Raw genomic sequence first — 25,129 nt, forward strand, 5'->3', positions numbered from 1 at the left:
CAGCGGTGCAATCTCAGCTCACTGCAACCTCCACCTCCCAGGCTCAAGCGATTCTCCTGCCTCAACCTCTTAAGTAGCTGGGATTGCAAGTGCACGCCACCACACTCAGCTAATTTTTTATATTTTTGGTAGAGACAGGGTTTCACCATGTTGGCCAGGCTGGTCTTGAACTCCTGACCTCAGGTGATCCACCCACCTCAGTCTCCCAAAGTGCTGGGATTACAGTTGTGAGCCACCATGCCCAGCTTGGACACAGATGTCTTAAATATTTTGGCTGTGGAATTGAGGGATGGGGGTAATCAATTGATTAGGAAGGATGAGGGAAAGGCAGTGGCAAGGGGTGACCTCAGGGCCTCTGGTGCAGGAAGCTGAAGAGACCAAGTGCTGTCAAATGGGATGGAGAAGGTTAGAGGAACAGCGGGTCTGCTGGGGAAGACCATCATGCTCCTGAAGGCTTAGTGCTCAGTTCGGACACTGAGATGGGGGAGAATAGAGAGAGCTCCACGCTCACAGGCCATTTCCACACATGCAGTCCACCTGCAGCTGATCAGGTGTCAACTGTCCCTTGGGTTTGAGGTGGTGAATTTTCTCAGCTCTTACTTGGGGTTTTGGCTCTAGGTGCCAATATGAAACAGACTACAGAGACAACTGTGGCGTCACACCCTTGATGGATGCAATCCAGTGTGGTCACGTCGATGTCGCTAGGCTGCTCCTTGATGAACACGGGGTATGAAAATGGTTGTGTTTTTATTCTTTTGGTTCTTCTTACAAATTTTAGGTCACAGGATAAACAGAGCACATCGTTGCTCAGATCCCAAGTTCCATTCCCCAGCCCCTCCAAATTCTCTCTGCGACTTGGTGACCTCTTTAAGCACCAGTGTTCCCATCTGTAAAATGGAGAGAAATTTAGTTTCTTCAGAAAGTTTTATGAGGATTAAATAATACAATGTACATAAAGCAGTTGGCAAAATATTCAGTAAATGGTAGCTGTTTTATAGCAATAATAACAACAAATTGTCTCTGCTGAGAGTGCTTTTGGCACCATAGCCTGGAATATCGAATCATAACCATCTTTTTGATTAGAGAGCCCTTTTTTGAGAGCAGGGCACGATGGCTCATGCCTGTAATCCTAGCACTTCGGGAGGCCAAAGCAGGTGGGTAACCTAAGGTCAGGAATTTGAAACTAGTCTGGCCAGCATGTTAAAACCCATCTCTACTGAAAATATAAACATTAGCCAGGTGTAGTGGCACACACCTGAGGCGGAGGCAGGAGACTTGCTTGAATGAAGGAGATGGAGGTTGCAGTGAGCCAAGATCGCACCACTGCACTCCAGCCTGAGCAACAGAGTGAGACTTTGTCTCTTTTTTTTTTTTTTTTTTTTTTTTGAGACGGAGTCTCGCTCTGTCGCCCGGGCTGGAGTGCAGTCGCCGGATCTCAGCTCACTACAAGCTCCGCCTCCCGGTTTACGCCATTCTCCTGCCTCAGCCTCCCGAGTAGCTGGGACTACAGGCGCCCGCCACCTCGCCCGGCTAGTTTTTTGTATTTTTTAGTAGAGACGGGGTTTCACCGTGTAGACCAGGATGGTCTTGATCTCCTGACCTCGTGATCCGCCCATCTCGGCCTCCCAAAGTGCTGGGATTACAGGCTTGAGCCACCGCGCCCGGCCGAGACTTTGTCTCAAAAAAAAGAGTCCTTTGAGAGTGAGACAAAGCCGCATATCCTCCACCCAGAGAGCTATGTGCAAACAGCTCAGTTTTGCTGAAGCGCCAGCAGGTGCCCAGATCTAAGTTGCCCTGTTTCTTATCTTTGACCTTTGCTCCTTTCTCTCCTCTGCCCACTAGGCTTGCCTTTCAGCAGAAGACAGCCTGGGTGCCCAGGCTCTGCACAGGGCAGCTGTCACAGGGCAGAACAAAGCTATCCGATTCTTGGTCTCTGAACTTGGCATCGATGTAGATGTTAGAGCCACGTCAACCCACCTCACAGCACTTCATTATGCAGCTAAGGTTTGTTACCTCTTATAACATTGTCCCAGCTTCCCCGAGGCTTGCCTTACTCCACTGATGGGTAGCTCCGTAGCCTGGTTTCTTTGGCCCCATCTCTATGGACGAAATTGCCCATGATATTCTTCTGAAATGGTCAGGATTCTGAAGCACTTTATCTCTTTAAATAGAAACCTGACTTGAATTTGTTTCTAGGCAAAAACTTACTTTAAAAAAAACTTTTACTCCATAAAGTGCCTCCCCCCTCACACACAGGTTTTTGTTTTCGGGAATAATGTTATTTGAAGCCATAAATACCCATTGTATGAAATTCTTGGCTCTCTGTTCTTATACTGGATTTCAGAAGTTAAGAACTCTTCAGCCAGGGCAAGAGAATTGCATTTACTAGGCTCTCTGGGGTGTGAAATATTGAAGATAAACAAACATTTTCACTGGAAAAGTAGTTGTTTTAAATGCTAGGAGCATTTTGCGTATTATCCTTAACATTATCTATTGGCTATGCCTTTACTTATTTTTTGTTTTTTTGTTTGTTTGTTTTTGTTTTTGTTTTGAGATGGAGTCTTGCTCTGTTGCCCAGGCTGGATTACAGGTGCATGCCACCATGCCCAGCTAATTTTTGTATTCTTAGTAGAGACGGAGTTTCACCATGTTGGCCAGGCTGGTCTTGAACCCTTGACCTCATGATCCACCCACCTCGGCCTCCCAAAGTGTTGGGATTACAGGTGTAAGCCACCACGCCCAGCCTACTTGTTTTTCTAATCAATTACATTCTCCTGCCTGATATCCTGCTTTCGAGCAGCTGGGTAGATACACATGGATGTGCTCTGTGGCCACAGGGTCCTCCCATAGGAAGAGTGAACCTGGAACCTTAATTGTAGTCTCATCACATAGTAGCAGACTAACTGGCTAGACAAAGAGTGTATAAATTATTTCATAGGCCGAGTGTGGTGGCTCACTCCTGTAATCCCAGCACTTTGGGAGGCCGAGGCAGGTGGATCATGAGGTCAGGAGATTGAGACCATCCTGGCTAACATGGTGAAACTCTGTCTCTACTAAAAATACAAAAAATTAGCCGGACATGGTGACAGGTGCCTGTAGTCCCAGCTACTAGGGAGGCTGAGGCAGGAGAATGGCATGAACCTGGCAGAAGGAGCTTGCAGTGAGCCAAGATCGCGGCCATTGCACTCCAGCCTGGGCAACAGAGCAAGAAAAAAAAAAGATCGAGACCATCCTGGCCAACATGGTGAAACCCTGTCTCTGCTAAAAAATACCAAAAAATTTAGGCTGGGTGTGGTGACGCACGCCGGTAGTCCCAACAACTCAGGAGGCTGAGGCAGAAGGATCACTTGAACCCAGGAGGCAGAGGTTGCAGTGAGCCAAGATCATGCCACTGCACGATGTTGCCCAGCCAGGCAACAGAGCAAGACTACATCTCAAATATATATATATATATTTTATAAATAATATTTTTATTTTAAAAAAATAATAATTCCTACTAGCTGTAATAGGAATTCCCATTTATGAGAGGTTATGATCTTTTCTAGTTTATCTGTCCCCTAAAGATTTTAACGAAGAGTGTATTTGCTTGGGAAATTTTAGAGTTTTGGGTTCTGTATAAATCACAAGATTTGTACTGCTCACAATGATGGAAACTAACTGCATTGGGTCAGTAATTTGGCCCACAGAGTTGATCATCTGTATTCTAATAATTAAATGTCACCAAAATATTTATTTAATGATTTATACTAGAATTGAGAATGATACACTATCTTACTTTAGATATGAAAATTTGGCCAGGCACAGTGGCTCACACCTGTAATCCCAACACTTTGGGAGGCTGAGGCGGGAGGATCCTTTGAGCCCAGGAGTTTGTGATCAGTCTGGACAACATAGTGAGACCTTGTCTCTACAAAAAAAAAAAAGAATAAGGGAAAAAAAAGATATGAAAATTCACTTTTAGCAGTTGACTGTTTTAGAAAAGGTACCTAATGTATGTTGGAGTCTGAGTTTAAAGTGTGAAAGGAAAATAAAAACTTAAGATCCCCAAGTCACTCTGCCAAAAGAAAAAGAAAAAAAAAATTAAGCTGAAAGCTGAGTCATGCGGAAAGCTGCCTTTCCTTTTGTTCCTAAGCAGATAGCTACAGATAAAGGGTTAAATATTTCCACAGGTAGCTACTTTATATTCACCTTATTTTATATAAAATGCCAATTTACTGAGCAGAAAGAGATATTTAATGTATCATTGCCTATTCCCCCCACCTACTCCTTTTATCCTGCAGCGTGGATTCAGTAATGTGACTGTACCCTCCCCTCCTTTTCACTCCAGCCCTCTTTTCCCCTTTAAATATTGAAGCCCTCAAAATCATCTTTGGAGAAAGACACAGATCTGTCTCTCTGGTATGTCCTTAACCTTGGCAAAATAAACTTCTAAATTGATTGAGACCTGTCTCAGATACTTTTTGGTTTGCAAAAGGTTTTCTTTTATCCTCCTCATAGTGATAACAAATTTGTTTCAATTCAGGAAGGACATACAAGTACAATTCAGACTCTCTTATCCTTGGGAGCTGACATCAATTCTAAAGATGAAAAAAATCGATCAGGTACCGTTTAATTTTATATATGCCTTGGAAATTAGTAAACTGAGTATAACCAATACACTTTTATATTTAAAACATTGATTTTAATATTCTTCCTTTTTTTTTTTTTTTTTGTGGTGGTGGTGTTGAGACAGAGTTTCCCTCTGTTGCCCAGGCTGGAGTACAGTGGCATGCCATCTTAGCTCACTGCAACGTCCACCTCCTGGCTCAAGTGATTCTCGTGCCTCAGCCTCCCGAGTAGCTGGAATTACAGGCATGCACCACCATGCCTGGCCAATTTTTGTATTTTTAGTACAGACGGGGTTTCCCTGTGTTGGCCAGGCTGGTCTTGAACTCCTGACCTCAAACAATCTACCTGCCTTGGCCTCCCAAAGTGCTGGGATTACAGGCATGAGCCACCGCAACCAGCCTTAATGTTATTCTTCTAATAGCTCAACTACTTTTCCTTAAAATATCTTTTTCTCTGTAAAGCCTTAATATAATTGTTGTTATTATAACAGTGATGATGACTGCCACTCATTAGAACTGCTGTTGTTAACCTTTGTTATTATTTTAAACCATAATAATATATGCGTCATAAAAGTGGTTACTTTCTAATTCATGATGACACCTGCTAGCCAGGTATTGTATCAGTTCTTCACAGGTCATCCATTTTGGAGTATATTTAGGAACTATATTAACTATGATTTTTTTTTTTTATTTAGAATATTCAGAAACATATTCTGAGAACAAATTCTTTAGACTTGGACTTTAAAATAAACCCTCTAACGTTCTGTGAGCCAAAGACCATCTTGCAAGGGTTTAGTGGAATCTTTTTTTTTTTTTTTTGAGACAAAGTCTCACGCTGTTACCCAGTCGGGAGGGTAGTGGCATGATCTTGGCTCACTGCAACCTCTGCCTCCCAAGTTCAAGCCATTCTTCTGCCTCCCGAGTAGCTGGGACTACGGGTGCCCACCACCATGCCCAGCTAATTTTTGTGTTTTTAGTAGAGACAAGGTTTCACCATGTTGGCCAGGCTGGTCTCAAACTCCTGACCTCAAGTGATCTGTCCACCTCAGCCTCCCAAAGTGCAGGGATTATAGGCATGAGCCACTGCGCCCAGCCTAGTGAGATCTTTCTGATGCTTCAAAGACTTGCAGGTACCTACCTAGTCACTCTAGGGCTGGAAAGGGCAGCTGCTCTGCCCAGGAAGGGACACCGCTTCTCTGCTGGAGAGAAGGCAGCAGAACCACCAGTGCCCCTGAACTCAGCACACCAGGAACCTCAGTGTTGATTTCTACACCCAGAGTGGGAAGCTTGTTCAACAGTGTTTTTTTTGGTTACATGATTATTTGTGGTGATAGTTTTATTTACAAAGCAAATTCAATAAACCTTTTAGAAAGTTTTTTGTACCATTTAAAGTGTGTTTCCAGAGCATTCTGGAGTATGGAGAGGAGTCTCCTATATCTTGTTAACTTGCTCTGTTGCTTCTTGTTTTAGATCAGTTTCTTTTTCTTTTTCTTTTTCTTTCTTTTTTGAGACACTCTTGCTCTGTCACCCAGGCTGGAGTGCAGTGCTTACTGCAACCTCCACCTCCCAGGTTCAAGTGATTTTCCTCCCTCAGCCTCCTGAGTAGCTGGGATTACAGGCACGCACCACCACGCCTGGCTTTTCACCATGTTGGTCAGGCTGGTTTCACACTCTTGACCTCGGGATCTGCCCACCTCAGCCTCCCAAAGTACTGGGATTACAGGCGTGAGCCACCACGCCCGGCCTAGATCAATTTCTTAAATCCTCTCTAACTGGTTTTGTTATCTTTAAAACTATTTTCAACCCAATCAGGTTAAAAAGAAAAATATTTTGATCTAGTATAGGTGAAGTTGTGAAAATGAATTATGGAAGATATTGAAAGAATCGATATTTTTATTGGGCACTATCAACTCACGAGGTCAGTATTGCTCCAGGGGTTGTGTTTTTAAGTCCACATGATTTTTGTCACCCCTCAGCCCTGCATCTGGCCTGTGCAGGTCAGCATTTGGCCTGTGCCAAGTTTCTCCTACAGTCGGGACTGAAGGATTCTGAAGACGTCACGGGCACCCTGGCTCAGCAGCTCCCAAGGAGAGCAGATGTCCTTCAGGGCTCTGGCCGCAGCGCAATGACATAAGGATGTTTCCAAGAGGAGGCAATAAAGCGCATGGTAATTCATACCCTGCTTCTTAAGTCAGTCACAGATTCAGCGAATCCTGTTGGAAGCCAGTTTTCCATCTCCTCCGCTTCCTCCCTTCCCTCCTCCTGCATGTTCCACTCCTGCTGAGGAGTTCCCAGTGATCAGGGTGCTGAATTCCCAGCTCCATGGCAGGCACATTATGGAGTCCTGAGCACAGTTATAATCTTCCCGTAGTCCATATTTCACTCTTTGTATTCTTAAAGTAGAATAGATAATGTTTGTGAGATCAGACTGTGGGATCCTTAGAGAAGCACGTACTATGCATGAATATAATGAATATAATATAGTATACACACTTTCACAAATGTATGAAATATAATAACTGCTTCATGGTAAGGCTATGATAATAATAACAAAAATATCACATACATTGCTACTAGCTTGAGCCATAAAATGTAGTTGACCCGTTTAATTTCTTCCATCATAAGCTTTTACTTGGCCATTACAATGGTTCACTTTTGGTTTCGTAGCCAAGAAGGACATACTTATAATCTGTTTACACAGGCATTTACAAGAAATTAATAAAAATTTTTATATATTCTAAGCACTGCTAGTTAAGCTATCAAGTTTTAATGTTGGGGGTTTTTGTTTGTTTTAATAGATAAATTCAGTATTGGCCCCCTTCAAGTAGTAAATACATGTAGAAAATGTAACTAAGGACCAGGCATGGTGGCCCGTGCCTGTAATCCCAGCACTTTGGGAGGCTGAGGCAGACAGATCACTTGAGGCCAGGAGTTCAAGACCAGCCTGGCCAACATGATAAAACCTCATCTCTACCAAAAATACAAAAATTAGCCAGGTGTGCTGGTGCATGCCTGTAGGCCCAGCTACCAGGGAGGCTGGGGCCCGAGAATCGCCTGAACCCAGCCAACAGAGGTTGCAGTGAGCCAAGATCGCGCCACTGCACTCCAGCCTGGGCAACGGAGCGAGACTCCGTCTCAAAAAAAAGAAGAAAATGTAACTAAGATATTTACAAAACTTCTGTTAAACTGAGTTGAAGAATGCAGTTTTGTCTTTAAAACCCATTTTCTGTCCTGTGCTGTCCACTCACAGAAGCCTCTGACTGTTAAGGAATGAAACACTTGACATTTAGCTTTAAAAGATATTGTAGCCTCTTAAATGGAGTAAAGATAGGATGAGTCCTCAGGCATTTAGATTCTTTTTCTACCTTTCTTCCTTTTCTTTCTTTTCCTTTTTTGATCCTTTTCTCTGAATTGCAAAGAATAATTATTATTCTAGATCAGGCTTTTTAATCATTGTATGCATCAGTCGCAAGCAACATTGAACCCTCTTGTTGAGTGTGATCCAGCAAGTGCTTATTGCACACCCACCTTATTCTCAGCGTTGGGCTCAGTTTGGCACAGAGCAAGAATTTCCTGTTCGTCTTAATTACTCCCAGATGGCATCAGCGGATTCCTGTTTCTAACCACCAAATCAGTGTTCTGGTAGAAACACTCCTGTCTTGTGACCTCTAAATGACACACACTCTCCATCTGCACTGATTTGAGATGAGTTACCACTTTCCTGTTGTTCCCGAGATGCCTGCGTCAGTGCCCTCTGGGGCTGAAGATGGTTCTGTTGTGTGGATATTTCGCGTGTACAGATGGGACTAAAAGATCAGTCTGGGACTGCCCTCTTTCCCCTCAGTACACACGTGAGCAGCTTTGCGTTTGCAGCAGCTGCGTGCACGATCAGTTTCCATTTGGCTTTGCTTCTGCCCTTACAAACAGCTGATGATGACGACACAGCATATTACACTGTTGTCCCTGGTTTTCCGAGATCCCAGGCACCTTTGTAATAGAAACCATGGTTATCAGATGCCACTGCTGAAACTACTAAACACCCAGAGATGGCAGTGATTATAAGAACATTAATCGTGGGCTGGGCATGGTAGCTCACGCCTGTAATTCCAGCACTTTGGGAGGCGGAGGCAGGCAGATCATCTGAGGTCAGGAGTTCAAGACCTACCTGGCCAACATGGTGAAACCCCATCTCTTCTAAAAATATGAAAATTAGCCCGGTGTGGTGGCATGCACCTGTAATCCCAGCTACTTGGGAGGCTGAGGCAGGAGAATCACTTTAACCCAGGAGGTGGAGGTTGCAGTGAGCCAAGATCGTGCCACTGCATTCCAGCCTGGGCGACAAGAGTGAGACTCCATCTCAAAACAAAACAAAATTACCGTGGCATGGTGGCAGGTGCCTGTAATCCCAGCTACTTGGGAGCCTAAGGCAGAAGAATCGCTTGAACCTGGGAGGCAGAGGTTGCAGTGAGCCGAGATTGCACCACTGCACTCCAGCCTGGGTGACAGAGCGAGACTGCATCTCAAAAAAAAAAAAAATTAATTGCAGCAAAGAGAGTAGCAATAATAGAATAATAACCAGATGTTTCCATAACAATAATATATGAAGAATGCTCGGACAGTGATGATAATATTTTTCTATTACTCCCTGATTATAGTTACTTTCCTCACCTCCTTTGGGTCTTTACCTACAAGCCACCTTCTGAGTGAGGCCTGCCCAGGCCACCCTATCTAAAATTGTATCCTTTTTTCAACATTTGATATCTTCTTTCCCCAGTTTATTTTTTTCTTCTTAGCATTTGCTATTAGCAAATGTACCATATAATTTCTTTATTTTGTTCATTGTTTTTCTCCCCCACTGGTATGCAGGCTCCTTGGACTGATTTTTGTCTTTTAAATTTAGAAGTATTATATAGTTAATGAATGCGCGATAAAAGCCCTTTGTGTGCATTGAGCACTTACTATATGCAAGATAGTGCTAAACCCTTACCTAGATTGTCTCATTTTGTCCTCTGACTCTTGCACCCTACAGCCCCTTCTCATTATTATTCCCTCTGGAGCATCTTTTCCCATACACACTTTCAGGAAGAGTCTCTGCTTGATACCCTCAGTTCATAGGCACCACCCACGCCCCTGCAGTCTGGCGTCATTGTTGCAGCTCTGTGCAGACTCTTCCTTTCAGATACCAGTGACGTCCTAATTGCCATATCAAGTGATGTACTTTTAGCCCTTAGGTTACTGACCCTTTCAGTTCACTTACTGATCACTCACTTCTGGAGTCTTGCCACATGCAATATGCACTCCTGGGTTTTTCTTTCTGCCTTTTCCGTCTCTGCCTCTGCACTCTTCTGTCAGGCCGACCCTCCAGGCACATGTGTACCAGCTTCTTTCTCCAGCATCTCCCTCATTCTGGGTTTTCTCTTGAAGCATTGTTGTCCAGGACTCGGGTTTCAGCTACACCCTAATATCAGTAACACTCTGATCTCTCTAGCCCTTACTTTCTACCACCTGCTTACATTTCTGCATGGATGTTCTGAGGCCATCTCATACTCAGTTTATTCAAAACCCAGCCTTCCCCACAACCCACTGACATACAGGCCTGCATTCCTGCATTGGTTGATGGCATCACAGCTCACCCCACTGTGTTGGAAAGCTGGGGGTCAGTTGTGACTCCTCCCTCTTCGGGAGTCCCTGCAAAGGCCTGCTGCTGGGCGGCTCTCTAATCTGCCATTCCACACCATCCCTGCTGTGACTCCTGCCCAAGCTCTCACTCTCCTCATAGAGAGTGGCAGCCATGTCTTAAACACGCGTCTCCACATCCTCAAATCCACCCTCACATGGCTGCCAGGGCGTTCTCTAATTGGCCTGTTCCACAGCATCCCTGCTGTGGCTCCTGCCCAAGCTCTCACTCTCCTCCTAGAGAGTGGCAGCCATGTCTTAAACACGCGTCTCCACATCCTCAAATCCACCCTTACATGGCTGCCAGGCGTTCTCTAATTGGCCTGTTCCACACCATCCTGCTGTGGCTCCTGCCAAGCTCTCACTCTCCTCCTAGAGAGTGGCAGCCATGTCTTAAACACGCCTCTCCACGTCCTCAAATCCACCCTCACATGGCTGCCAGGGCGTTCTCTAATTGGCCTGTTCCACACCATCCCTGCTGTGGCTCCTGCCCAAGCTCTCACTCTCCTCCTAGAGAGTGGCAGCCATGTCTTAAACACGCCTCTCCACGTCCTCAAATCCACCCTCCACGTGGCTGCCAGGGCGTTCTCACTAATGTGACCAAGGGCATTGATTGCCAGTTGTGGCTTAACATGCCTCCCAGAGCACGTACTACACTTTTGCTAGGATTTGTGATTGCCTCAACTAACACCCACTTCTGCCAGGGCTATCAGCTGGTCCTAAAAGTACACCCACTCCCATGGTGAGTGTGTGTTATTAAGCTCAACCAAAGCAGAAGTTTCGGCTGGGCACGGTGGCTCACGCCTGTAATCCCAGTATTATGGGAGGCTGAGGCGGGCAGATCACGAGGTCAGGAGGTCGAGACCATCCTGGCCAACATGGTGAAATCCCATCTCTACTAAAAATACAAAAATTAGCTGGGCGTGTTGGCACGCGCCTGTAATCCCAACTACTTGGGAGGCTGAGGCAGGAGAATCGCTGGAACCCGGGAGTCGGAGGTTGCAGTGAGCCAAGATCGCCACTGCACTCCAGCCTGGCAACAGAGTGAGACTCCATCTCAAAAAAAAGTCGCTGAAAAGAGATGGAAAGAGGTAAAAGTTGTAATGACTTGAAAATAGCGAGGACCTAACATATATTACCACAAAAATTTATACCAGAAAATACACAAGACAAGATGGAAAGGATCACAAAATGGAAAGGAGATGGCAAGTCAGGCTAAAGCCTGAGGGAACTATAGGGAGGGTGCTCAGACAGTGAGAAGAGGGAGGAGCAAGCACTGAATTTAATTTAACCTGGGACATTGCTAGAATTCACCAGCAGGTGGCAGACCAGAAAAATGTCCCTTTGAATCTCTGACTTGTCTGTAAAGCCTATTGTAAAGTACAGAAGATAGTAAAGGAGAAAACAAAAATAATCTATAGTTCCACCAGCCAGATGGAACCACTCTTATTTCCCATTAGTCTTTCAAAATGCATATAGGGCTGAGCGCAGTGGCCCATACCTATAATCCCAGCACTTTGGGAGGCCGAGGCAGGCCTTGAGGTCAGGAGTTCGAGACTAGCCTGGCTAACACGGTGAAACCCCATCTCTACTAAACATACAAAAAATGGCCAGGCATCCTGGGCGCGGTGGCTCACGCCTGTAATCCCAGCACTTTGGGAGGCCAAGGCAGGTGGATCATGATGTCTGGAGATTGAGACCATCCTGGCTAACACAGTGAAACCCTGTCTCTACTAAAAATACAAAAAAGTTAGCTGGGTGTGGTGGCACGCGTCTGTAGTTCCAGCTACTTGGGAGGCTGAGGCAGGAGAATTGCTTGTACCCAGGAGGCGGAGGTTGCAGTGAGCTAAGATCGTGCCACTGCACTCGAGCCTGGGCAACAGAGCAAGACTCCATCTCCAAAAAAAAAAAAAAAATTAGCCGGGTGTGGTGGGGCACACCTGTAGTCCCAGCTACTTGGGAGACTGAAGCATAGAATCGCTTGAACCCAGGAGGCAGAGGCTGTGGTGAGCCGAGATCACACTACTGCACTCCAACCTGGGCAAGAGAGTGAGACTCCAAGAAATAAAAAATAAAATGCGGGGCCGGGTGCAGTGGCTTATGCCTGCAATCCTAGCGCTTTGGGAGGCCAAGGAGGGCAGGTCACGAGGTCAGGAGATCAAGACCATCTTGGCTAACACAGTGAAACCCCATCTCTACTAAAAATAGAAAAAATTACCCAGGTGTGGTGGCGGGCACCTGTAGTCCCAGCTACTTAGGAGGCTGAGGCAGGAGAATGGCGTGAACCCAGGAGGTAGAGCTTGCAGTGAGCCGAAATTGCACCACTGCACTCCAGCCTGGGCAACAGAGAGATTCTGTCTCAAAATAAATAAATAAAAAATAAATAAAATGCATACAATTGAGCTGATGCTGTATATGCAGTTTTTCCCTTAACTTTGTTTATTTATTCATTTTGGAGACAGAGTCTTGCTCTGCCACCCAGGCAGGGGTGCAGTGGCACAATCTCAGCTCACTGCAGCCTGCATCTCCTGGGTTCAAGCAATTCTCATACCTCAGCCTCCTGTGTAGCTGGGATTACAGGCGCCCTCCACCACGCCTGGCTAATTTTTGTATTTTTAGTAGAGACGGGGGTTCACCGTTTTGGCCATGCTGGTCTCGAACTCCTGACCTCGAGTGATCCACCCACCTCAGCTTCCCAAAGTGCTAGGTTTACAGGTGTGAGCCGCCATGCTTGGCTCTCTAACTTTACATTACAAGCAAATCCTAATGCTCTTTAAAACTTCGTGAATGTTGTGTTTCATGGCCGCCTTATGCTCCATCGTATTGCTGTCCGTATTGAGTCGTGTGTGTTGCCTCTTTCGTTGGTTTCCATTTTCTTTTTAAGATGTAGACAGAGTAATCAGTGGAGCTCTGTCAAATTCAACTGGAGGCAAGGATGGCAGGTTGGGGACGGAAACGGCTGTTGGATTTGATCACCGGAGGTTGGGCCGCGCGAGTGGGTGGGAGACATGGGCTGCACAGGGACCTGAGCAACTCTGCGCCCTTGGCTGCGTTGTGTGATGAAGGAAAGGAAAGAAGAAAGCAGTTTGACGGGACAGTAGTTTTCTCCGAGAGGATGAGTGAGGGGATGAGCGTGTGGCATGTTTACGGACTGGGAAATGAGCCCAGAGAGGGAGGAAGCCAGCAGTGAGGAAGTGAGGGCTCTGTGGGAAGGCCCTTCGGAAGGTGTGGAAAGTAGGCTTAGAAGCCCTTGGGAAGCTCAGTTCCAGATGAAGAAGGAGGATTTCCTTCTCAGAGGCATGAAGGAAAGAAGCAGGGCAAGGAGGAAGTAAAAGTCCTAGGCAGAGCCCACATGGGCACCTCATTGAATGCCAGTATCTTGGAGGGTGGGGGATTTGTGGAGCACATTTAATGGATAATAATGTGGACTTCTATTTGGCAGTTTTTACACTTTTTAAAATTATACTCTTTCAGTTGGAAAGAGTGATGTGATTTTTTTTTTTTTTTTTAAGGCAGAATCTAGCTGTGTTGCCCAGGCTGGAGTGCAGTGGTGTGATCTCGGCTCACAGCAACCTCCACCTCCCGGGTTCAAGCGATTCTCCTGCCTCAGCCTCCTGAATAGCTGGGATTACAGGCACATGCCACCATGCCCAGCTAATTTTTCTATTTTTAGTAGAGACGGGGTTTCTCCATGTTGGTCAGGCTGGTCTCAAACTCCCGTCCTCAGGTGATCCGCCCACCTTGGCCTTCCAAAGTGCTGGGATTACAGGAGTGAGCCAGCACGCCCGGCCACATGACGTGATTTTTATAGAGAATGAAATGAGATGGGAGTGAGGGCTGGCCTCTGCCGATCCTGGTAACAACAGGGACTTGATTGGCCTGTGTAATTAACCTACCCTGTGGCATTCGCAGAACCTGCCTCCCTCCACCATGCTGAAAACGTGATTGACTTGATACTGAGGACAGGCCTGGGCGCTCCTGGGAAAGCACAGGGAGTGGATGCATTTATGAGCCCATGCCCTGTGTAGCTTCTGGCCTGAGCACAGCAACAGGAGGGGCCTGCAGGCATTTTGACCAACATGACACCTCTCCTGGCTTCACCATAAGTGAACCAGGTCTCTTGTTGCCTCTTCCTACTCTGGAAGGCCCAACGCATCCTCAAGGGGAGTGACACCATGGGGGTATTTGAAACAACATTTAAAAAATAGCAATGGCCAGGCATCGTGGCTCACGCCTGTAATCCCAACACTTTGAGAGGCCAAGGCAGGCAGGTCACTTGAGGTCAGGAGTTTGAGACCAGCCTGGACAACATGGTGAGACCCTGCCTCTACAAAAAATACAAAAAATTAGCTGGGCATGGTGTGCCTGTAGTCCCAGCTACCGAGGAAGCTGAGGTGGGAGAATTGCTTGAGCCCAGGAGGTCAAGACTGCAGTGGGCTATGATTGCACTACTGTATTGCAGCCTGGGTGACAGAGCAAAACCCTGTTTAAAAAAAAAAAAAAAAAGCAGTAGGGAGGGAATGAGGGCTGGCTGGTGCCCAGGTAGAGTCGCAGGGAGGAGGGGCCCAGAGCCAAAGCTTACCTCACTGTGTGGGTGCACTGGGGGCCTCTGCGAAGCTGATCTCACCGCATGGGTGCACTGGGGGCCTCTGTGAAGCTGATCTCACTGCATGGGTGCACTGGGGGCCTCTGTGAAGGGGTAAGTGAGGAGCTGGACAAAGATCAGAGCAGGTTTGAGAGAATGGGAAGGCAGGACCTGGAGCTAGAAAATGAAGCCGTGGAGAGGGATGTGGATCAATGTTTTGTTTTTTTTAATGGAGCAGATTACAGTTTACAGATTGCTGAGAAAGTGGTCCAACAGACAGGAAGTGAGGAGGAGGAATGAGTCTAATGTCCGTACGAAGCATCTAGAGTCTTGTTAAAATGCAGATTCCTTCAAACATAGGAATCCTGAAAAAAAGAAAAATGCAGATTCTCAGAGGGAGAGAGTCCAGGGGTGTGGGGGCCAGTCAGTAAAACTACCTACTGGATACCGTGCTGTCTGAGTGATGCGATCCTTACTGCAGACCTCAGCATCACACGATATATACAGGTAACAAACCTGCACATGTACCCCCTATATTTAAAATAAAAGTTGAAATTAGAAACTTTTAAAGATGCTGATTCCCACCCACCCACCCCTTCTCCCCGGCAACCCCCAGCTGCTTCCAGCTAGTTCCCAGGGGTGGCCATGGCAGCTGCATTGAGTAGCTTTTTGTGCACAAGGGCAAATATTCATGTTTGCCCTGCCAGTTCCTCCCCAGCCTCAAGGGAAAGCCGAGCAGAAGGGCAATGAGCAGGAGCTGGGGTATTGGTGCTGGGAGACACGGAGCTGTCTTCTAGGTGCTTTGACTCTTCAGTGATTTAGGAAAGCAGGTGATTGACTGAGAGTGAGGACGCAGTGTGGGAGGTCTGAGGAGTTAGCGAAGGATGTGAAATAGTCCGTTAGGGGAGCAAAGGTCTGGGCAGTGCTGCTCAGGCCCCCACCTTGCTGGAGACAGGTGGCTGGGCAGCCTCAGAGGGTTGGGCCTGTAGGTCCAGGGTGGAGTCTAGGAATTTGCATTTCTTTTGTTCTTTTCCTTTTTGTGGTGGTTTTACTGAGGTATAATTGGTACACAAAGCTGCACATCCTTGATATGTACAGTTAATTCAGACATATTTGTGCACCTAGGAAACTATCACCACAGCCAAGGCAGTAAACACATCCCTCACCTCCAAAAACAGGATATCCAATCTTTTGGCTCCCCTGGGCCACATTGGAAGAAAAATAATGGTCTTGGGCCACACATAAACTACACTATCACTAAGGATAGCTGATGAGCTTTAAAAAAAAAAAAAATCGCAAAAAATCTCAGTGTTTTAAGAAAGTTTACAAATTTGGGTTGGGCCGCATTCAAAGCCACCTGGGCCACAAGTTGTACAAACTTGTCCAAAAGTTTCTTCTCAACCCTTCGCTTTTTTTTTTTTATCTTTTTGTGGTATTGTGTCTGGAATTTATTCCTTCTGGTGGGTTCTTGGTCTTGCTGACTTCAGGAATGAAGCCACAGATCTCGCAGTGTTACAGTCTTAAAGATGGCACGTCCAGAGTTGTATGTTCCTCTCGGTGGGTTTATGGTCTTGCTGACTTCAGGAATGAAGCCGCAGACCCTCGCAGTGAGTGTTACAGCTCTTAAAGGTGGCGTGGACCCAAAGAGTGAGCAGCAGCAAGATTTATTATGAAGAGTGAAAGAACAAAGTTTCCACAGCATGGAAGGGGACCAGAGTGGGTTGCTGCTGCTATCTAGGGGTGGCCAGCTTTTATTATTCCCTTATTTGTCCCCGCCCACATCCTGCTGATTGGTCCATCTTACAGAGTGCTGATAGGTGCGTTTATAATGCTTTAGCTAGACACAAAGCGCTGATTGGTGCATTTTTACAGCTTGCTGATTGGTGCATTTACAATCCTTTAGCTAGACACAGAGTATTGATTGGTGCATTTTTTACAGGGTGCTGATTGGTGCATTTACAATCCTTTAGCTAGACAGAAAAGTTCTCTTTCTAGAGTCTCCACTCGACCCAGGAAGTCCAGCTGGCTTCACCTCTCAATCCACTGTCTCAACAGGACACCCCAGCTGCTGTTGGGAATTGGGCGATGACCACTCTAGCTACTTCCTGTTGGATAGGGGTGACGAAGGGGCCCTGCGGTTGTAGTGTCCTCCAAAGGGGAACTCTTTAGGCCAGACAAAGGGCCAGCGGGTTGGTCCAGGGGTCCTCAGTAGAAGTTGTTAGTTGAACTCATTTGGGGTTCCATTTGTAAGACCATCTGTAGCTTGATGGCCTCGATCCTAGAGGAAATAAATTTGACAAGGAGGTTAAAAATACAGGGCCTGAAGGCAAGTAATAGCAAGATGGCTGTATTACTCGAAGGCGAGTAATAGCAAGATGGCTCCCCTAGAAAGGGGAGAAGTCATATCATCCAATTCCAGCGGTTGGTATAAGAGTTTGAAAGGTGTTGTCTGATTTCAGAAGCCTTTTCCTGTAAACACCAGGCGGCATCTCGTACTGTCCCTGACTGCTTAGTGTAAAAGCAACACTCTTCCCCTAAGAAGGTGCAGAGTCCTCCTTTCTCAGCAGTGAGGAGGTCTAGGCCTCAGTGGTTTTGGAGAGTCACTGTTGCCAAAGAGTCTCTTTGGGATTATAGTTACTATTCTTACTGGATAGATTTTATTATTTCTTGCAAACTGAGAAATCTGTGAAAGTGTGTGGTAGTAGGATAATGAAGTAGATAAATCTGCTATTCTGGTTCCTGTAGCAGTGGCCATTCCTGACCCTGTAAGTAAGGGTATTAGTTGTATCACTCTGCGCTGAAGGACTTGAGTTTGGAGGGGCATTGATAGGGTCTAATTTCCATAAGATTAGAGGTTAGGATAATACTTATCCTGTTAACTTTTAGCAAACTTTCCTTTTGTTGAAAACCTTATAAGTTTGGGATTCTAATTTTTCTTTGCTGTTAATAAAACCTCGTTCAGTCCATAGTAACTTAGAATTGGTATAGATGGCTCCTTCCTGATTCTGTAAGTACTTTAAAGTTTGTCTGAGTGCAAACAGCTCCCACGTTTGAGCAGAGTAATTATTAGGCAGTTTTCCTAACTCTGCTTCTAGAAGAGTTTCCTTATCACTTACCAAATACCCATTGTGTCTTTTTTCCTTAATCTCTGGGGAGGAACCATCTATCATCCTGTCCTGAAGGGAGTTCCTCCTAGGTCTGGTTGGACCTTTGTATGGTAATTAGTTAAGATTTAGATCCCTTGTGAGGAAACCTGCTGGGTTAATGATTTTTGATAGGAAGGCTATGGGTTGTCAGTGGCCTCAGTGCTTTCAGGCTACGCCCTTGCTTACACTGACAACAAGGTGGTTTTGGAGTGTTGTAGGGTAACAGAAGACCTTCAATTATCAATTATAGGTTTTAAATTTACCCTGGCTTTTAAAGGAATAGGGGACACTGTTTTTTCTTTACTACTTCCATCTCTCTTTCCTTCTCTTTGACTTCTTGTTTGTCTCCCTCTCTCCTTCTGACTCCCTCTTTGTCTGTCTCTTCCTCTCTTTCTTTGACTTTCTCTCTCTCTGACTCTTCTTTTTCTGTCTCTTCCTCTCTCTCCTTCTCTCTTTGACTTTCTGCCTCTCTGTCTCTTCCTCTCTCTGTCTCCCTTTTTGACTCCTTCTTTGTCTCTGTCTCTTCCTCCCTCTCTCTCCCTCTGTCTCTGTCTCTTTCTCTCTTTCCTTTCTGCTGGTCTTTCCCTGCCTCTTCCAGCCACTTATGCTGCTGTTCTCCCCTCCCCTTCCCCTTTTTGATGGCTTTGGCAGCGTAAGACTGCCACCTCCTTGGGTTTTTGCACTGCATGCAATAACTCTATGATTTCCTTGTGGTATTTAATGGGGGCTCCCCAGAGGTTAGGAACCCCCTTTCTTTCCATATTGCAGCATGGGCATGTAGGATTAGATAAGCATACTTGCTATTTATTCTTCTTCCTTTTCCCAGTTCTAAGGCTCGGGTAAGTGCCACTAGATCTGCTAACTGGGCGCTGCACCCTGGGGGAAGTGGCTTACTTTCAAGTACTGTTACATCATTAACTATGGCATAACCTGCCCTTCGTATCCCATTCTCCACCACAAATGAACTTCCATCGGTATATAGGTTAAGGTCAGGATTAGCTAAGGGGACTTCTAAGAGATCCTCTCGGTGGCATAAGTCTGGACTATCACTTGTTGGCAGTCATGCTCGATCAGTTCCCTGTCCTCTGGGAGAAAAGTGGCAGGGTTGAGGGCCACACATGTATGTATTTGAAGCACTGGTCCCTCAAGGAGTAGCGCCTGGTATCTAAGTAGGTGGTTGTCTGATAGCTATAAACTTCCTTTGGCACCTGGTATGCCATTACATCATGAGTAGTGGGGACAGTGAGATCCTTTCCTTTTATTATTTTGGTAGCCACTGACACTAAGATGGCCACCGCCGCTAACTACCGGTAAACAGTGAGGCCAGCCTTTTGCTACTACATCAATTTCCTTACTTAGGTCTGCCACTGGTTGTGGGGTTGTCCCACGAGTCTGAGTAAGGACCCCAAGAGCTATTCCTGCTCTCTCTGTGATGTATAAAGAGAAGTTTTGTCCTGTGGGGAGGCTTAAGGCTGGAGCTTGAGTTTGTTCCTTCTGATGCCCAGACTTCAGGGTTGATTTCCTCCTCAAGCAGGGGACAACACATAGGTAACTTGTCCCCCATATTCGTGTAGATAATAGCTTCAGCTTTGGCTAATATATTCCTCTCTAATAAGGGTATGGGACTTTCAGGCATAACAAGAAAATCATGTGAAAAGAGCAAAGTCTCCCAATTACAACTGAGGAGGTGGGAGAAATACCTGGTTATAGCCGTCCCAGGACTCCTTGGATGGTAACGGACCTTGAGGATAGCTGTCCAGGACAGGAGATTAACACTGAGAAAGCCAAACCAGTGTCCAGGAGGAAGTCAATTTCCTGGCCCTCAATGGTTAAACATACCCTGGGTTCAGTGAGAGTGATGACATGAGCTGGCGCTTGCCCCAGACACCCTCAGTCCTGTTGTTGGATCATCTGGTTGAGGGCTTCTGGCCCAGAGAACCTTTGTCCTCTGGGGCAGTGCACCTTCCAGTGATTGCCTCAGCACAGTGGACATGGGCGAGGGGGCAGCTTGTTTCTTGTTGGACAATCTTTTTTAAGGTGTCCTTGCAAGCCACACTATTAACAAGCACTACCAAGTGATTGGCCTGCTCCATTTTCTGTCCTCTCTGAACCACCAAGGTTTGTTTGTCTGAGGGCCATGACTAAGGCTGCAGCCTTTCTCTGATCTCGCTTTTCCTTTTCGGCCTGTTCCTCTTGGTCCCTATTATAGAACATTGAGGTTGCCAGGTTTAATAATGCCTCCAGATTTTGTTCAGGGCCCAGGGCTCGCTTTCGGAGCTTTCTCCTGATATCTGTGGCTGATTGGATAATAAACTTATCTTTTAGGATCAATTGACCCTCGAGTGAGTTGGGTGACAGGTGAGTATATTTTCTTAAGGCCTCCTGTAGTCGCTCGAGGAGGGCAGAAGCATTTTCTTCCTTTCCCTGAGTTATGGTGGACATCATCAAATAATTCATGGGCTTTTTCCTAATTCTCCTTAGTCCTTCTAGAACACAGATCAGCAGATGTTTATGACTCCAGTCCCTATGATCTGAGTCGAGGTCCCAGTGGGGATCCATACTGGGGACAGCTTGCTGATCGGTAGGGAATTTGTCCCTTTCTTCGGCTGTCATTCTGTCATTTACTTGACTAAGATACCAGGTATCTCCAAACTCTCAGGCTGCAGCCAAAGCCGCACTCTTTTCATTAAAGGCCAGGGTTTGATCTAATGACATCTCTCCAAGTGAGATCCAAGGTTTGCCCTAGACACTGTAGGACATCTGTGTACCTATCAGGATCATCTGAAAACTTCCCCAGGTCTACCTTGATCTGCTTTAAATCAGAGAGGGAGAAGGGGACATGTACCTGGGTTGGGCGAAATTCTCCTCCCCCTACAGCTTGAAGGGGATATAACCAATAGTAGGGGTGGGGGAGGTTGTGGTCCCTTGGAGATTTCTTTGCTTGTTTCCTTCTGGGCGGGCGAGATTAGAGGAAGCTTATCATTAATAGGAAGGGGAGCTATAGGGAAGCTAGGATATGGAGATCAGCTGAGAGGTTCTCTCGTGGGATGTAAATTGCAAGCTTTGCATAGTTGTGGATTCTCCTTCAATGAAAAGAAAACTTGGACATAAGTATTTCGCTCCATTTGCTGTCCCTCTTACAGAAAAGGTCAAGCTGCAGGATAGTATTGTAATTTATACTTCCTTCAGGTGGCCATTTTTCACCATCAGAGAATACTGGGACCAGGCTGTAGTGCAGAAAAAAATGAGCTACCTCTTTTGCAGGGTTTGTGGGTCAAATTGGTCCCAATGACTTAGGATGCATTTCAAGGGTGAGCCTGTTGATGCCTGAATGGTTCCCATCTGGGTCGCCAAAATGTGTCCAGAATTTATTCCTTCTGGTGCGTTCTTGGTCTTGCTGACTTCAAGAATGAAGCCGCGGACCTCGCGGTGAGTGTTACAGTCTAAAGGATGGCGCATCCGGAGCTGTTTGTTCCTCCCAGTGGGTTCGTGGTCTTGCTGACTTTAGGAAGCCACAGACCCTCACCATGAGTGTTACAGCTCTTAAGTTGGCGCAGACCCAAAGAGTGAGCAGCAGCAAGGTTTATTATGAAGAGTGAAAGAACAAAGCTTCCACAGCATGGAAGGGGGCCCGAGTGGGTTGCTGCTGCTGGCTGGGGGTGACCAGCTTTTATTCTCTTATTTGTCCCCACCCACGTCCTGCAGATTGGTCCATTTTACAGAGTGCTGATTGGTGCGTTTACAATCCTTTAGACACAGAGCACTGATGGGTGCATTTTTACAGAGTGCTGATTGGTGCATTTACAATCCTTTAGCTAGACAGAAAAGTTCTCCAAGTCCTCACTTGACCCAGGAAGTCCAGCTGGCTTCACCTCTCAGTATGAACCTTTAATATGAGCTCTGCCCTCTAACTTTGTGAGCATACAGCACAGTAACATTCACTGCAGGCCTCGTGCTGCCCACCCATCTGGAGGACTGATTCTTCTGGCACAGGGGAAACTTGATCTGAATTGAGGGCAGCTCCCCTTTCCCTCTCCTATGGGATCTGCTTGTCTCCCAAGTTCCCAGGTAATGCTGGTGTGGACACTGCATTGGGGAGGCCATGTGTTGAAAACCCATGGAGTCAGGGACATGGCAGTATCACCGGCTGTATGGGGCAGCTGAGGGTCCCTGTCCTGCAGTTTTCTCCACCACAGTCAGCTGCTCCGGAACAGTAGGTGGAAATTCAGAATTCACTAAGATGGGGACTTTTCCAGGCAAACAAAGCAGAGGGGTCATTTAGCACAGTGTCTAGTACAGGGGAAATGCCCAAAACAAACAGCTTGTTGCTATCTAGCGCCAGCCTCGCCTTCCCTCCTGCCTTCCAACCGCGCATGGGACTCTCCCTCTCTGACTGTGCAGCATGTAGAGCCAGGGCCTATGGCCAGCAGCCCTGAGTCCAGCTGTGGGACCTTGCGCTAGCTGCTTGCCCTCTCTGAGCTTCAGTTTCATCTGTAAACTAAGATGATAATAACTTTCTTCACAGAGTTGCTGGGAGCCTGAGCACCTTTCGCTTTTCGGCTCAGAGAAGGCAAAGTGCAACTTGCTTCAGTCATCCTGAACCTGAGTTCAACCGACTGCAACTGCCTACGTTTGACCCCAGTGAGATCCAAGTTGTATATCTGAGGTATGCTAGTGGCATCTGCACTGGCCCCCAAGGTGAGCTCCCTGGGTCTGTCTCCAAAAATGGTTGCTGATGACATCACCAACCATTGACTGGAAGAGTCTGAGGATGACAGTGAAACTGACAGGCCACAACAGACAGGCCCAGATGGGGGTGGTGCCTTCTGCCTCTGCCCTGATCATCACAACCTTTGGGAACCACCAACAGACAGAAAGAAACACAAAAACATGAAACACAGTGGAAGCACCACTTTTGATGAGATTGTCAACATTGCCCAAGAGATGCAGCACCAGTCTTTAGCCAGAGAACTCTCTGGAACCATTAAAGAATTCCTGGGGGCTGGGCGCGGTGGCTAATGCCTACAATCCCAGCACTTTGGGAGGCCGAGGCAAGAGGATCATGAGGTCAGGAGATCGAGACCGTCCTGGCTAACATGGTGAAACCCCGTCTCTACTAAAAATACAAAAAAATTAGCCGGGCGTGGTGGTGGGTGTGGGTAGTCCCAGCTACTCGGAAGGCTGAGACAGGAGAATGGTGTGGACCCCAGAGGCGGAGCTTGCAGTGAGCCGAGATCGCGCCCCTGCACTCCAGCCTGGGCGACAGAGCGAGACTCCCTCTCAAAAAAGAAAAAAAAAAAGGATTCCTGGGGACTGTCCAGTTCCTGAGCTGCAATGTTATGGTATCACAGATGATACCAACAGTGAAGCAGTGGAATGCCCAGCTAGTTAAAGAGTGAAAAGGAAAATATTTTCACAAAGGGTTATCTGATAACCAAAAAAAAAAAAAAAGACATTGCATCTAAGCCACTTAGCACCGTGTCTGGCATGTAATAAATAATAAATGTCATTGATTCTCAAAGAACCCAGGAGTAGAAAAAGCATTTAATAAAAATTAGCTCTTGGCATAATCTCTTCATCCTCACCCAGCAGAGCCTCAGACGTCTTCCAGGTTCACAAAAATTAATTTCTCCACCCCTCTTCCTGCTTTGCACTTTGTAGCAATTATCACATGGTTTGTCTAATGTTAGAACTATTTATATAAGTGGTAGTCAAGGCCACTGAGTCATGCATCCCTGGAGGTCAGTTACTATTTATTTTTTTGAGACAGAGTGGCTCTGTCACCCAGGCTGGAGTGCAGTGGTACAATCTCGGCTCACTGCAACCTCCGCCCCCTGGGTTCAAGTGATTCTTCTGCCTCAGCCTTCCAAGTAGCTGGAATTACTCGCCCAGCTCCCACGACCGCACCCTGCTGATTTTTGTATTTTTAGTAGAGACTGGGTTTTGCCATGTTGGCCAGGCTGGTCTCAAACTTGTGACCTCAGGTGATCCACTTGTCTTGGCCTCCCAAAGTGCTGGGATTACAGGTGTGAGCCACCGCACCCAGCCTGAGTCAGTTACCATATCTTACCTTACAAACCCCAGAAGGCTGCACACAGCTCCTGCACATGGTACACCTTCAAGGAATTACCCATGGATTTGAATAAGGTTATATATGATGTAACACTCATGTGCTTTATTTCATTTTTAGTGAGTTTATATTCTAAAATATTTACTCCTGGTAAAAAATAATTCAGACAGTACAAATAAAGATTATTCCAAATAGGATCATATAATACTCTTGCGACTTTTTAAACTGAGTGCATTGTTTCTCATTAGTTCTTTTTGTTTTGTTATTTTCATTTTCTCATTAGTTCTTAACGATCTACCTCATTCTTTTTAACTTTGCATAATGTTGCATTCTTTCTGACATTCCATCTTTCCGATGTACCACAATCTGTCTAAGCTGTTCCCTAGTTCTGGACATTGTAGGACATTCTAGGGTTTTTTAAGTTATTATAAAGAGCAGTGGCATGGATACCTCTTTGTGTCCTTCTGGGAATGACTGGAAGATAGCTTCCTAGAAGCAGATCAAAGGATCTGTCCCTTTTTTTAGGTTGCCAACTGTACCAGTTACAGTTCAGTTAGCAGAGAGTAGCATTCACTGCAGCCAGCTTATGCAGAAGGAGATTTGTTACAGGGTCCTGATGGTGCACAGAATTGTCAGGAAGACTCGAGAACAAATCTCGTTGAACTTTCAGGGACGGTATCAAGGGCTGTACTTCAGACCTGGGCCTCAAAAAGAAGTGCCTTTTCAATCAGGAAAATCTCTGCCAGTCTAGGAAGCTGCTGCCTCCACTTCCAACCCCAGAAGCTTACTGTCTTCATCTGCTGCAGTCGAGAGGCCAAAATGATCAGAACACTGCCCAGAAAATCATTTGCAGTCATTGTTAGTGGAAGCAGAAATACAGCTTTCGCTTCTGCCTTCCGAAACTCAAGCAATTAGCAGAATCCAACTCACATCTCAAAATCTGAACCTACGGGAGCCCGGGGCATGTAGCTAGTAACTTCCCTGTGTCTGCAGTGTGGGGTTCACATGCCCAGGAGGCTGGGATGGGTCTCGAGCACCACAGACA

At 46.3% G+C, this 25,129-nt stretch overlaps 1 protein-coding gene across 5 annotated transcripts in view; it reads left to right on the forward strand.

Annotated features, from left to right (window-relative positions):
- The window catches only part of ANKRD16 (ankyrin repeat domain 16), a 43,264-nt gene that overhangs the window by 5,020 nt on the left and 13,115 nt on the right, over nt 1–25,129 (forward strand). The window contains exons 4-8 of one of the 5 annotated variants that reach the window (XM_033209358.1): nt 619–727; nt 1,843–2,004; nt 4,523–4,601; nt 6,584–6,774; nt 22,540–23,487. In XM_033209358.1, coding sequence (XP_033065249.1) covers nt 619–727; nt 1,843–2,004; nt 4,523–4,601; nt 6,584–6,741 — 508 coding nt within the window. In that variant the 3' untranslated portion in view covers nt 6,742–6,774; nt 22,540–23,487. Of the gene's footprint in view, nt 1–618; nt 728–1,842; nt 2,005–4,522; nt 4,602–5,729; nt 6,086–6,583; nt 6,785–22,539; nt 23,488–25,129 lie in introns of those variants that run through there. The other 4 variants (XR_004436685.1, XM_033209360.1, XM_033209359.1 and 1 more) reach the window with 4 other exon arrangements.

The sequence above is a fragment of the Trachypithecus francoisi genome, unplaced genomic scaffold (assembly GCF_009764315.1).
Source record: "Trachypithecus francoisi isolate TF-2019V2 unplaced genomic scaffold, Tfra_2.0 Lachesis_group9, whole genome shotgun sequence".
In the NCBI taxonomy this organism is placed as follows: Eukaryota; Metazoa; Chordata; class Mammalia; order Primates; family Cercopithecidae; genus Trachypithecus; species Trachypithecus francoisi.